This window comes from Myotis davidii, unplaced genomic scaffold (genome assembly GCF_000327345.1).
Source record: "Myotis davidii unplaced genomic scaffold, ASM32734v1 scaffold309, whole genome shotgun sequence".
Lineage (NCBI taxonomy): Eukaryota > Metazoa > Chordata > Mammalia > Chiroptera > Vespertilionidae > Myotis > Myotis davidii.
The window spans coordinates 1,130,434-1,144,689 of record NW_006383013.1 but is presented as its reverse complement, the minus strand read 5'-3'; the positions used below and the strand labels follow the sequence as shown (position 1 = coordinate 1,144,689).

Genomic DNA, 14,256 nt, shown 5'->3' with positions numbered 1-14,256 from the left:
TGCCAAGAACCTACAACCAAGATTACTTTATCCAGCAAAGCTATCATTCAGAAGTGAAGGTCAGATAAAGAGCTTCACAGATAAGGAAAAGCTAAAGGAGTTCATCACCACCAAACCAGGATTATATGAAATGCTGAAAGGTATCCTATAAGAAGAGGAAGAGGAAGAAAAAGGTAAAGATACAAATTATGAACAACAAATATGCATCTATCAACAAGTGAATCTAAGAATCAAGTGAATAAATAATCTGATGAACAGAATGTACTGGTGATTATAATAGAATCAGGGACATAGAAAGGGAATGGACTGACTATTCTTGTGGGGGGAAGGGGTGTGGGAGATGCGGGAAGATACTGGACAAAAATCGTGCACCTATGGATGAGGACAGTGGGTGGGGAGTGAGGGCAGGGGGGGGGTGGGAACTGGGAGGAGGGGAATTATGGGGGGAAAAAGAGGAACAAATGTAATAATCTGAACAATAAAGATTTAATTAAAAAAAAAAAAGTAGAGAAATTCTATTCAGGATATTAAATTTAAAAGATCTCTTGTCAGCTTTTGATTTGCAAGAAAACTAGTCAACTACATAGGACTCACTCTCTCAGGTCTGCTCTCTCGGCCAGGGGGTTTCAAAATATCATCCACATTCTTAGATTCAGGCTTCTTCTCTACCCGTGGAGCTGGAGGTGGCTGGTGGCTTAGTGAAGGAGCTGGCAGTGGCATTCGCTCCTCTGGGTAAGTTCTTCGTTCTCCTAGAATTTCAGCAGTTGAACAAAATTACTACTTGTGTAGTAATTCTTTAAAATTTTAACTCTTTCCACTCATCCTAAGGTAATATAATTCATAATGATCTGGGAGCCAAAGCCACCTTTAACCTTAATTAGAAAATTTTTAAGTAATGAAAATCAAGAAAATGAAAAGATTTAGGTATGATTTCAGGCAAATGAATGTTTTGAGAAATACTCAATTCATCCTTATTTGTATGAAATTTAGGAAAAAAGTTAAGCAACAGGACATAAAAGAATAATATATACTTACTGGATGGTTCCAAGTATGACTTTAGAGTTTGTCTGTAACTTCTGCTTTACAGTTTTAAGAACAAGAGTCACCAGCTTAGAAAAGTTTGTTCTTATAAATAGGTATACATTTCTAGTTTAAGTGGAATTTATAGCAGTGAAAAAATAAAAGCAACCTAAATGTCTAACAATAAGTCTTATATTTTATCCACTCAGTAGAATGTCAAGAGCCATTATATAACAGATTTATATGTGGAAAAAAAGTATAAAATGATCAATAGGAATAAGCACAATAAAGAAACTGTATATTTTGATTATAACTTCATTAATATGTATGTGAAGAAAGAATGAGAGGAAAACATACAAAATTATAATAGCTGTGATTTGATGGGTGGTGGAATTATAAAGGATTTTGTTTCTATTTTCCAAACTTTTAATAATATAAAACAAGCAATTTGTTCTAATTACATTGCTATTTTTATGATAATGCTGCCATGCCTTAGAAACCTGAGTGCATTTTACTCTGTAAATTTAAACTCATAGCTACAATGGTTGTTGGCATTCTCAACATCTTTATAGTTAATAAGGCACTGCTCTACCTCCAAACATGGATGGTCCCTCATAGGCTGGTCGGTCAGACTTTCGGTCATAGGATGGTCTATCAAATCCCCCTCTTCTGGATGAAGAATGGTCTTTTTTGTCTCGATATGACTGAGTCCTAGGAGGTATAACAGGAAGTGGTTTGGTAAGTAAAAAGTAATTGGAGATCTCTGTATCATAATGCAACATCACTACCTGCCCAATTTTCTCTAAATATAGTCAATATTTATATTTTTATTTTGCTTTTCCATTTTGATCTCCCTGCATAAACACATTTAAAGAGCTCACAAATTGCAAAATAAATTGTTTGTCTACTAATTAAGTAATGGCTACACCTTTATTGATAATACTATTTCCTTCCCTTTCTGGCTTTCTCCTTCACCCATTTCATTTTCTAGAATTTAAACTAGCAAAACTCAAGCATCTAGTTTCCTGAAAACTGGTCCAGAACTACTCTTTCCTCTCCAAATTATACATAAGAAAGAATATGAATTTACTAAATTTCCTTTAGACACACTGACTTTTGCTAAACTCAAGTACATGGTAAGTACCTGGCGAAGTTATTTTTCATAGCATACCTATCATCCCGAGGTCGGCGTTCTCTGTCAAATCTATCCCGGTCATAGTCAATAACACCACGATCCCGCTCTCGGTCTCTATGTGTCTCCCGATCCCTTTTGAAATCTCGATGATCTGCCATGACATTGCTCTGACGATCAAAATAAGGCTCACGGTCTCTGTCTCTATCATAACGATCACGTTGGCCTGCATGCTCTACAAAAATAATCAGTACAAAGTAAGAACAATACCCTTTTTTCTTAAAGGCAAAAAAGTACAAATCTAACTTTAGAACTAGTAGAAACTGTTGTCCTAATTTCAACTTATAAATCTTTTAACTATATTAAAAAGAGGCCCAAATAATCTTACCAAAGGGAAAAAACATGTGATAATTAGGTCCTAAAAGTTTTTTAAAAATACTGATCTCTCTAGGACTCCTACCTGTCTCAAAAGTTGATCTTTCCGGTAATGGATCTGGGCGCAGAGTTATTCTTTCTCCATAGGGTATCTGTTCAACTTTGTTAGTGGACATATCTGGTAAACAAAATCAGGGATAAAATACTATATGAGTGAAGCTTAAGAAAGGCAATGCTGAAGCTAATAATTCCTTTAGAATCCCAAATACAAACTTAACCACTATCACTCACCTCGGCCATGGCCATAGTCAACAGTCTGTTGTACTGGTGGTGGTTTGGACATTGGTGGCATACCCATAGGCATTGGGCCAGGAGGGGGAATGGAAGGGTGAACAGGTGGGGGTGGTAACAATGGAGCAGATGGAATAGTTACAGTTTCTGGTTTAAATTCTGAATTCAGTCCTTGTTCCTCATTTGTATCCCAGAGGCCATAGAAAGAATCTTCATCCCAGCGTTCCTGTTCTACCGCTGAAGTGTGTGGCTTTATCACTGGAGGAGGAGGTGGTGGAGGAGGAGGTGGTGGTAGTGGTGGTGGTATTGGGATAGGTGGCCTGGTCAAAGGAACAGATGATCTTACTGGTGGAGCAGAGGGTCTTATAATTGAACCTGGTGGTTTACCCATAGGAGGGGGTGGTCTATATGATCCTGGAGGCTGGAAAACAGAGTAAATAGCTTTAGTGGATGAGAATACTACCATGTTTTTGCACATCAGATTTGGTTTTCAATCCATAAAAGAAAAATTGAATAAGCTGCACTCATTTAAAATTTAAAACTTTTATGCTTTAAAATACACCATTAGGGAGAAAAAAAACAATTGGCCCTTGAGGAACACAGGTGTGAACTGTGTGGATCCACTTATGCACAAATTTCCCCCCCCAATAAATATCTACACTGTTTTATTTATTTATTTATTTATTGTTTAAGGTATTACAAATAATAGTACATGTCTCCTTTTTTCCCTCCCATTGACCTCCCCCCGACCTCTCCTACCCGCCGGCACTTGCCCTCATCACCCTCCTCTCCCCAGTATCTTGCGTCTATTGGTTGTGCTTATATGCATGCATACAAGTCCTTCGGTTGATCCCTTACTCCACCCCCCACCCTTCCCCTGCCTTCCCCTAGTAGTTTGACAGTCTGTTCGATGCTTCTTTGCCTCTGTTTTTGTTCAACAGTTTATAATGTTCTTTATATTCCATAAATGAGTGAGATCATGATTTATCTTTCACTGATTGGTTTATTTCACTTATAATAATGCTCTCCAGTTCCATCCATGCTGTTGCAAATGGTAAGAATTCCTTTTTTACAGCAGCGTAGTATTCCATTGTGTAGATGTACCACGGTTTTCTAATCCATTCATATGCAGATGGACATTAGGATGTTTCCAAATCTTAGCTATTGTAAATTGTGCTGCTATGAACATAGGCATGCACATATCCTTTCTGATTATTTTTTTGATTGGATTGTTTATCTTCCCCTTTATTAAGTTGTATGAGTTCCGTGTAAATTTTGGAGACTAACCCCTTTTTGGAGATAACATTGGCAAATATGATCTCCCATGCAGTGGGCTTTCTTGTTGTTTTGTTGATGTTTCTTTAGCTGTACAGAAGCTTTTTATTTTGAATCCCATTTGTTTATTTTCTCTTTAGTTTCCACTGCCCTAGGAGCTGTATCGGTGAAAATACTGCTACGACAAATGTCTGCTATTTTGCTGCCTATGGCTTCTTCTAAGATTTTTATGTTTAAATCCTTTATCCATTTCGAGTTTGTTTTTGTGTGTGGTGTAAGTTGGTGGTCTAGTTTCATTTTTTTTGCAAGTATCTGTCCAGTTTTCCTCTACACTGTTTTTGATTTGCGTGGCTAGGAGTCCACAGGTTGTATGTGTGTGTGCACGCACTAATACATGCCATTTAATATAGGGGACTTGAGTATCTGCAGATTTTAGTATCAACAGGGCGGGCGGGGGTGTCCTGGAACCAATCCTCCCAAGCCCTTGAAGATACCAAAAGACAACTTAAGTTTTTGGGGATTTAAAAGTTATATTCAAATTTTCAACTGCAAGAGGGGAGGTGTGTGTGTGTGTGTGTGTGTGGTGTCCCTAACCTCCATGCAGTTCAATGGTCAATTGCATATGCAAATCATATATCTGATAAAGGACTTGTATTCAGAATATAAAAACTCCTTAGTAAGACAAATAATTTTAAAAATGGAAAAATATTAAATAGATATTTCCCCAAAGAAAATATATGAATGGCCTATAAACACATTCAAAGATACTCAATATTATTATTCATTAGGGAAATGCAAATTTAAGTCACAATGAGATACTATTTCATACCCAGTAGAATGGCTATAATTGATAACAAAGATAATAACAACAAATGATGGCAAGGATGTAGAAAATAAGAATCCTCTTAGATAGCTATTGGGAATGTAACAGGGTGCAGCCACTTTGGAAAATGTTTTAACAGCTTCTCAAAAAGTTAAACATAAATATACCATAAACTCAGCAATTTCATTCCTAGGTATCTATCCAAGAAAAACATGTCCACCCAAAGACCTGCATACAAATATTCATAGGATTATTCAATAACCCAAATGTCTATCAACTAGTGAATGGATAAACACAACATGGTATATCCACACTATATAGTATTACTTGGTAATAAAAAAAAGTACTGATTTATGCTACAACATGTATGAATTTTAAAAACATTAGCTAACAAGCCAGTTACAAAAGATTGAGTCTGGTCAAGGGAATGTACCTGGTTGCAGGCTCAATCCCCAATGTGGGAAGCAACCGATTGATGTATCTCTCTCAAATTGATGTTTCTTTGTGTCTCTCCCTCTCCCTTCCACTCTCTAAAAATCCATGAAAAAATATATTCGGGTGAGGATTAACAACAACAAAAAAAAAAAAGAAAAAGAAAATGCCTATGTAGGACAAAGCTATTATGTCTGTAGTACAGCTATCCAGACATGTTTTAAATATGTTAGGAACTTCTGGGACCATTGTCTACAAATGAAACAAAAAGTGGGTGTTTTTTTTCATACTATATAGTGAAAGCACTAGATATATTTATAGAAAACAAAACACCCTTATAGCTTTTATATGAAAAAGAATTAATATCTATATTATATTAAGGATGATATAAATTGGTAAGAAAGCCTTAAGAATCAAACAGGTGAATTGGTAAGGAGCAAAAGTAGAACGTTTACAAGAAGAAATATAATCAACAAATATGAAAAAATATTTGTTCACTAATTATCAAAATGCATATTAAAATATTTTATTAAAACTATTATATCTACCAAGTACATTAAATAAGTGATGCTTGCAAGGCTACAGTACAGATGTCATACAGCTATTTTAGAGAGCCACTGTCTATATTACAAGAATCATTAAAAATGTCCTTGCCCTACCCAGTTTGGCTCAGTGGACAGAGCAGCGGCCAATGGACTGAGGGTCCTGCGTTTGATTCAGGTCAAGGGCACATACCTTAGTTGCAGTCTCAATCCCTGGCCTTGGTCAGGGTGCATGTGGGAAGCAACCAATCGATGTCTCTCTCTCACATTGATGTTTCTCTCTCTCTCCACCTCCCTTACACTCCTCTCTAAAAATCAACGAAAAAATATCCTCAGGTGAAGATCAACAACAACAACAACAAAATACAATAAAAATGTCCTTCTTCCAGCCCAGTCAGTGTGGTTCAGTGGTTGAGCATCAACCCATGAATCAAGAGGTCCCCGGTTTGATTCCTGGTAAGGGCACATACTGGGATTACGGGCTCAATCCCCAGTAGGGGGTGTGCAGGAGGCAGCCGATCAATGTCTCTCTCGTTCACTGATATTTCTATCTCTCTATCCCTCTCCCTGCCTCTCTCTCTAAAATCTATAAAAACATTTTTTTTTTTAAAAAGTCTTTATTCTTTAACTTAAGTATTCCACTCTGGGAGTTTAAAATACTTTTAAGAAGTTACCTAAAATAAGAACTTGATACAAAGACATTCATTAATGTATGCTTGGTTTACTTATCAAAAGACCATACTTTTAAGATTTTCAAAAGTCAATTACTATTAGCCTTTTACCTTCCCAAAAATTTACATTTATTTTTTTATATTATTTTTATTGATTTCAGAGAGGAAGGGAGAAGGGGAGAGGGAGGGGGGGAGAGAGAGAGAGAGAGAGAGAGAGAGAAACATCAATGATGAGAGAGAATAATTGATGGCTGCCTCCTGCATGCCCCCTACTGGGGATAGAGCCTGAAAACCAGGCATAACCCCTAACAGGGAATCAAACCATGACCTCCTGATTCATAGATCGATGCTCAACCACTGGGCCACACAGGCTGAACAAAATTTATTTATTTTTTACTTTTTTTTAGAAGCACAGTTGATATGACTATCAAATTTTATTTTTAAACATATTTTTATTGATTTCAGAGAGAAAGGAAGAGGGAGAGATAGAAACATCCATGATGAGAGAGAATCAAAGAGAATCATGGATCAGCTGTCTCCTGCAAGTCCCCGACTGATGATCGAGCCCACAACTTGGGCATGTGCCCTTGACTGGAATCGAACCTGGGACCCTTCAGTTCGCAGGCTGACACTCTATCCACTGAGCCAAATCCACCAGGGCAAAATTTCTATTTTCTATAGAAAAAATTTATACTTGCTTCATATATCAAAAGATTAAAGGACAGACAAACATACAAAGTAGGAACCACTGCATTTTCCGAGCACACATTTTCCCATACCAGATACATTCCAGGTCTTGAAGGTGTATTCTGCAATCTCGAATCCTGGGGTGGTAGGTGGTCAGGCATCTGTGGCTCAGACCCAAAGTCTTTCATCTTTTGAAGCTGTTCTTTCTGCTCCCTGTAAACAAATAAAATTGCCATTGTACATAAGGCATGTCTACTCCATTCCTAAGTGATTACAATTAATATAGAAGAACAAAGAGACCTAAGAATCTTGTTCTAAAACCCTCTACAGTGCTCACAGAGCACCTCCAGGGTAACACCACTCTCTTGCCTTGATGTAGCTAACTGATCAGACATCTATGACCTATAAATAATTATAAATTATTGAAGATCTTCAAGGACAGGTGCTACAACCTGCACCTCATTAGTCTATTCTAATATTTCATTTACTTGTCATGTTTTTCTTTCATCCAATCAGAAGCTCTCTGCCATTTTTTGTTGTTCAATATTCTTTATTTAGACCAGAGGTTGCAAAATGGTGGCCCATGGACCAAATATGGGCTGGGAAGGTTTTTTTGAATTTGGTGTTCACATGTTTTCTAAATCTGAATTAGTTGCCCTTATTTACAAAGCAAAATATTTCATATAGAAATTCAAATGTTAAAGAGATTTGGTAACAATGGGCCTACATTCCCCACATGCCAACAATTAGCTGAGTGGAGTAGTGGCTGCCCACTTTAGACAAAGGCCTTTTGCCACTTTCACTCACTTTTGTTACCTGTCAGCTTCTTGTGGATATTTTAGTTAATTGCCTCTGCTGTATATGGTGAGAACAATGGTCAGTCTACACCTTTGAAAACAACACTTTATATTCCTAAAGAGTAATTATGTAACTTCAAGTTTTTCTTTAAATGTCTGGTCAAATTCCTTTTCCTTTTCCTTACAATGACCACCTTAAACACATGCAACCTCTCCCCACCTTTTACAATATTCTCCCTGCATTTGTAAAGTGTAGTGATCCAAATTGATACAAAATAAGGGTCAAGTATATAAAAATATTATTTTATGCCTTGTGTAAATCATGACTTTATACCAACACAACGTAGCTTATTTGTATTCAACTATGACCACTTTTATTCATCATTTCATATGTTTCGTTTAATTATGTTTTTGTTGCCTAGAAAGAGCTTTAAAAAAAGAATGATGAAGAAGCACTTTTTATCCAGCGTTTCTTTGCAAAGCGATAATGGAAGGAAACGGAAACTTTTAAAAGAAAAGGAAAGAAACTTTGGCAGATTAGCAACACCAATCAGCTTGGTGTTTTCAAAAAACAAAACAGATTTTAGAGTTGGACAGACTATGCTCCAATTCTGGATCTGCCACTTTTTAGCCAAGTGGACTTAAACTCTCTGAGCCTCAGTGTCATTTATGAAGTGGGAATAATACTACTTATTCTTTACAGGCCATTGAGATATAAGGATTTGAGATAGGAGGATTGAGATAATATATGCTAAATTACTAGCACAGTAACTAGCACACAAGATTGTTAAATTAAAGTTGTCTATAATTTAAAAGTGAGTTGTATAGTAGCTAAATATTCTAGGGTATGCTTTCCACACTATTAATAATCTGGAAAAGTTAAACCTCATAGAAAGCTTTTGTTATAATTTCAATTGGTGTAAACCACAAATATAGACCAGAATTGAATAATGAAAGAAACATAATACGTTGGAATATATCAAAAACTAACCATTAATTTATTTTCTCAAAACACAGCTAATTCCCAAGAAACTACTCAAAAACTTACAATCTGCCAATGACGCCTAAATTCTTATCTTAGCATACAGTTGGTTTAAGAATGAAACAATTTATACAAAGCTACAAAGCACACAGTTCCTGGCACATCATAAGCATACAATAAATGCTAGCTTTTGCTACTACATGGGAAGCATTATGTAGATACCTATACATACATAGTAGGTTGACTGTAAGTTAAGAAATCCAAATTCTATTCTCCATCTCACAAAGAAAATACTTGATTATGTATAAATAACATCATCAAGTAGAGATATCAGCTTCTAATTATAAGGAAAGATAAAACATCCCCAAAAGAAAGTATCAATGGTTAGACAAATCTGAGGATGCTTCCAGGTAAGTCATTCTTAGCTTCAACAGAGACCAATATGAGTCCTTACAGCATTTTCCAAAGTTATGTCAAAGATTAATGAATATGAAGTCTATCAGATCTAATACAGAAGAACAAACTGCCTCCTGGGGAAAAACAGGATGTTACATATGAGCTCTGAAATCCAGAGCACTAGAAAGTTGAAGTTTGACACTTGAAACATGCACAGGCATGGCATGTCAGCAACACATCTATAAAAGCCAAGAATGGCCATCAAATTTTCACATTTCAGAACGTAAGTTTATAATTAACACAGTTCCTAAATACCCATCCTAACCCTAAAACAGCACGGAATGACCCAGAGATATAATTATAATTATGTGATAAGAACTTGAAGTAAAATTAATTCCATTCAAATACATCACATTTTTAAAAAGCAGTCTGAATGTGGCTTTGACTAAAAGAAATGATCTTAAGTAGTCAACTTACCGAAGCATTTTCAGTTCTTGTGCAGCTTTCAAAATGATTTCGTGCTGCCTCTGACTGAGAACCATTACCCCTCCAAGGCCTTGGTCAGAGTCTAAATTTGCATCCGACCCCATCATTTCAGAATGATGTGAGGAGGGCATGTGTTCCGCAATGGGGGAATGTCTATCCACATCAGATGGGTACCATCTGTCTGATAACCGTTCTCTTTCCCAGTCCATTCTGTCAGGAATATAATCTCGCTTTTCCCGCCACGTATCTCCTCTTTCTGGATACTCTCGGATCCTCAACTCACCCCTATCACGGAAATCTCGATCATACCCATGGTCTCGATTTCTTTCTTCTCTCCATCTATCATCCCGATATCTATCCAAAGGTGGAAGAGGTGGGAGGGGTGGTAAAGGTGGAAGAGATGGAATATCCCGTTCACGGAACTGTGATTCTTGTTCATCCAGTGGTCTCCCATAATCTCTGTCCCACTCATTATCCAAATTTCTATCATACATATCCATGGGTCTTCCAATCCGATCCACATCCCTGTCCATTTCCCTGTTGTAGTCCTCATCCATATCCTGATCTCTCTCCCAATCATCCCACCAAGGGCCTCGTCTATCTCCATCATGCGATCGAGATGGTGGTGCTGAGAACCTGTCCTCTCGGTTATATGGATCTAGTGTATCATCTCGATAGTCACGTTCACTTTCTCTCCAGTATCTCTCTCTATCCCAATCATCAAGTCTTTCTCGTTCCATTGGAGCATTTCTACCATCTAGTGGGAACTCTTCATGCCCTCTCTCTTCTCCATGGTTCCATGGAGCCCTAGGAGGCTCATCTCGGTGATATGGATACATTTTTTCCCCACCATCTCCTGGTTCTGGTCTAAATGGACCTCTGTCACGAACAAAATCTGGTCTTCCCAGTCCCCTTTCCCGACTGCCAGGCCCTCGAGGTGGGGGACCCCTCTCTCTGCTCCCAGCTCTTCGAGGTGGTACTCTCTCTCTACTCCCAGCCGTTCGAGGGGGTCCTCTCTCCTGACTTCCAGCCCTCCGAGGTGGTCCCCTTTCTCGGCTGCCAGCTCTACCCTTGTCCTGGCTGCCTTGCAGACCACCTGGCACTTTCTCCCGACTGCTTCCTGGTCTCACCAACCCTCTGTCCCGACTGCCTTCTCCTCTGTTCATCTTCTCTCGACTGTCTTCTCTTTTACCCATCACCTTATCGTGAAAGTCTTCTTGCTTGACCAACCCTGGGTCACAGCTGATTACCTGGCCTCGACCTCTATTTACTAGTTCTTTATCCTGTGTGTCTTCCATTCTGCTTTGCCCAGGACCTCTGTAAGATGAGCTGCTGCCTTGATTGTTTTCTAACCTATTATCTCTACTATCTGGCCGAGGCAGCCCTTTATCTTGGTTATTTTCTGAATGGGGCAGACCAATACCTAAAGGTTTAAAATCATTATCTGTGTTTAATGATGATGATGTTGCTACTATTGCTCCTCCCTCCATCCCCCCTGTTTCTGAGGGAAAAGTAGATTGAGTAGGTACAGGTTTATTTGCAAGGGATACAGGCTGAGTAACAGCTTGGGTTTTGTCCATTTGAGTCTCCATACTCTGAGAATTCTGGTCCCATTTAGAAGGCTCTATGGGCACTTCCGAGACTTCGCTTTTAGGTGGCTCTTGTTGAGAGTCGCTTAGATTCTCATTTGCCTGAGCCGCCTTGGCATCCTTTACATCTGCACCAATGGGTAATGCAGCTGATTGCATGTTTAAATTCTTCTGCTGGTTACTATTGGTGTCTGCTAATGGTTCTTTGTTTCCTGAAAGAGGTTCTGCTTGTGACTTAGGTTGCTGCTGTTGTTGCTGTCCCAAAGCTGGTTTGGGGCCTTTCCATTGTGGTCCACTCTGTCGAGGACTTAGGGATGTATTGGGGGTAATATAAAACTGAGATGCTGGCCCCCGGGGAATCACTCCCCATTTGCTTTTAGTGCCCTCTGCTGGGTGACCTTCATATCTGGGTCTTGGCCCATCGGGGCGATTTCCTTCAAAACGAGGCCCTTTGGGTCTCGGTCCTTCACACCTTGACCCTAAATCCTCAAATCTTCGAGGACCATCAAATCTACAAGTAAAACAAAAGATATTACTCAAGACAGTAAAGCAGAAAAAAAATTCTCCATGTAAGAATATTTAAGGCAATCTTGCCTTGGAATTTGTTTACAACAATGACTCTTTCAGTCATTAAACAAATCCTGAGATATCTGTATCTTAGAACCAGCATGCTAAAGTGGCAGTACTCTGAAAGCCTTAGGACAGGCTTTGGAAATCATATCAGTTTTATCTAATTCACTTCAATACAACTTCTGCAGCAAGTCACTGATGTACTGAACCGTTAAAAAAAAACAACACAATTATAAACACTGTGCCTTAGTAGACAGAAAAGTCCACTAATTTTAATGGAAAAAAATAAATTCCAAGCTATCTTCAAGAGTACGTTTAGAATTAAAATATCACTTAAAAACTATGAAACAATCAACAAGATAATATAGGATGTTGATAAATATTCTTGGAGCTAGCATTATCACTTTAACTGATTGACAAAAGTTAAAAAAAACCAGCAGCCAGTCATATTTTCAGAGTGTGTCCTGACATTTTAAAGTCTGGACAGATGTTTTTGCTATGGACCCACTCACTGATTCAGTAAATATCTAGTGCACATTTTAATCCCCTATCAGGTACTACACTACATTCAAGGGCTATATGAATAAGTTGTCATCTGTGTCCCCAAAGGGTTTGCAATCCAGGAGAAATAGAATATAAATGTAAATATGTGCTTAAAAGTGCAATAACTAAAGTCTGCCTGAATATAAATATGGGCGGCAGAGAAAAGAATGATCAATTCTACCTGGGTAGTGGTGGGGTGCTGTTCAATAAATGCTTAAATTAAGTCTTGAAAGACAAATTCTCTCAGATCAGGCTAACAGAGTATGTTGGAATGAGAGGAGTGAGAGGCAATTGCATCTCAGGCTAAGGAAGTATTCTGAGGAAAGGCAGAGAAACAGATACCAGCATAGCATGTATGGAAATGCAAACAGTGTAGCATGGCTGAAGCAAAGAGGAGACAGAGTCAGGGAGTGCGGGGGAGAGAGGGGAAAGTGGGAAAGCATTGCACTAAGAGATAAGGTAAAAAGGCAGGCAAGAGTCAATGTCCAGAAGACCTTGACTACCTTTTATGGCAGACACTACTGGTGCTCCTCCAATATCCATTCCCCCTTTTCTACAATAACTGAGCTTCTCCACTTCTAGCTGGACACAAGGCCAGCCAAACTAAAGAGTCACTTTTCCAAACTCTCTTGCAGCTAGAACTTATAGTCATGTTCTGGGCAATGGGCTGAGAATGAAAATGATTTACACATCCTTCTGGATTGTATCCTTAAAGGGCACATCCTCCTCCTTCACCATTTCCCTTTTCATGCTAGCTCTGACACGGTAGTGAAATTATCTTGGCCCATGTAGTTGAGGACAACATAGTAAGGAATGTCTAAGTAACAAACCAGAAGGAACCTGGATTCCTGATACTGTAGAGCCATCACCTAAGTCCAGAGAGAGAAAAAAACTTCTAACTTGTTGAAGCCATGTGACTTTGGATTTCTGTTACAACAGATGAATTAATTTGGCCGGTAAGAATTGGGAATTGCCTAATAAGCACTTAGAGCCACTAAATATGGTCTGATTTTTAAAAAAATATATTTTTATTGATTTCAGAGAGGAAGGAGGAAGGATAGAAAGACAGAAACATCAATGATGAAAGAGAATCATCGATAAGCCGCCTCCTGCACGCCCCCCACTGGGGATCGAACCCACAACCCAGGCATGTGCCCTTGGCCGGAATCGAACCTAGGACCCCTCAGTCCACAGGCCGATGCTCCATCCACCGAGCCAAACCATCCAGGGCTGGTCTGATATTTTTTGAAAAGATTGCTCTACCAGAAAAGTTGCAGATGAATAGGTGGGAAAAGCCTATTGTAGATTGTTTCTACAATTTGGAAAAGTGAAGGTGAAGCCTTCTGTTCTAAGGTGATGACTGACATGAGAACAAAGAGAAGGAGATACAAGTGAGAGATGTGAAGGAAGTTACAACATATAAGATTGAAAAAAAGATTTTATTTGAGCCAAATTGATGACAATTGTCAGGAAGCAAGATCTCAAATGCTCCCTAAAACAGATAGAACTTTCTAATAGGTGGGATTTAAATGATAACAGAAAGGGAAGAATTTAGAATGATTCCAAAGTTTCTGGCTTATGTGACTGAGTGGATAGTGATGCCTTTTATGAGAAGTAGGTTTTTCTTTCATTTATTTGGGAAATC

The 14,256-nt window shown here is 38.4% G+C and overlaps 1 protein-coding gene across 1 annotated transcript in view; it reads right to left on the bottom strand.

The window, feature by feature from the left end:
• The window catches only part of YLPM1 (YLP motif containing 1), a 55,434-nt gene that overhangs the window by 21,203 nt on the left and 19,975 nt on the right, over nt 1–14,256 (bottom strand). The window contains exons 5-11 of the mRNA XM_015558020.1: nt 9,901–12,009; nt 7,341–7,461; nt 2,819–3,239; nt 2,613–2,705; nt 2,192–2,387; nt 1,613–1,731; nt 595–749 (exon numbers count right to left, since the gene is read on the bottom strand). Coding sequence (XP_015413506.1) covers nt 595–749; nt 1,613–1,731; nt 2,192–2,387; nt 2,613–2,705; nt 2,819–3,239; nt 7,341–7,461; nt 9,901–12,009 — 3,214 coding nt within the window. The remainder of the gene's footprint in view (nt 1–594; nt 750–1,612; nt 1,732–2,191; nt 2,388–2,612; nt 2,706–2,818; nt 3,240–7,340; nt 7,462–9,900; nt 12,010–14,256) is intronic.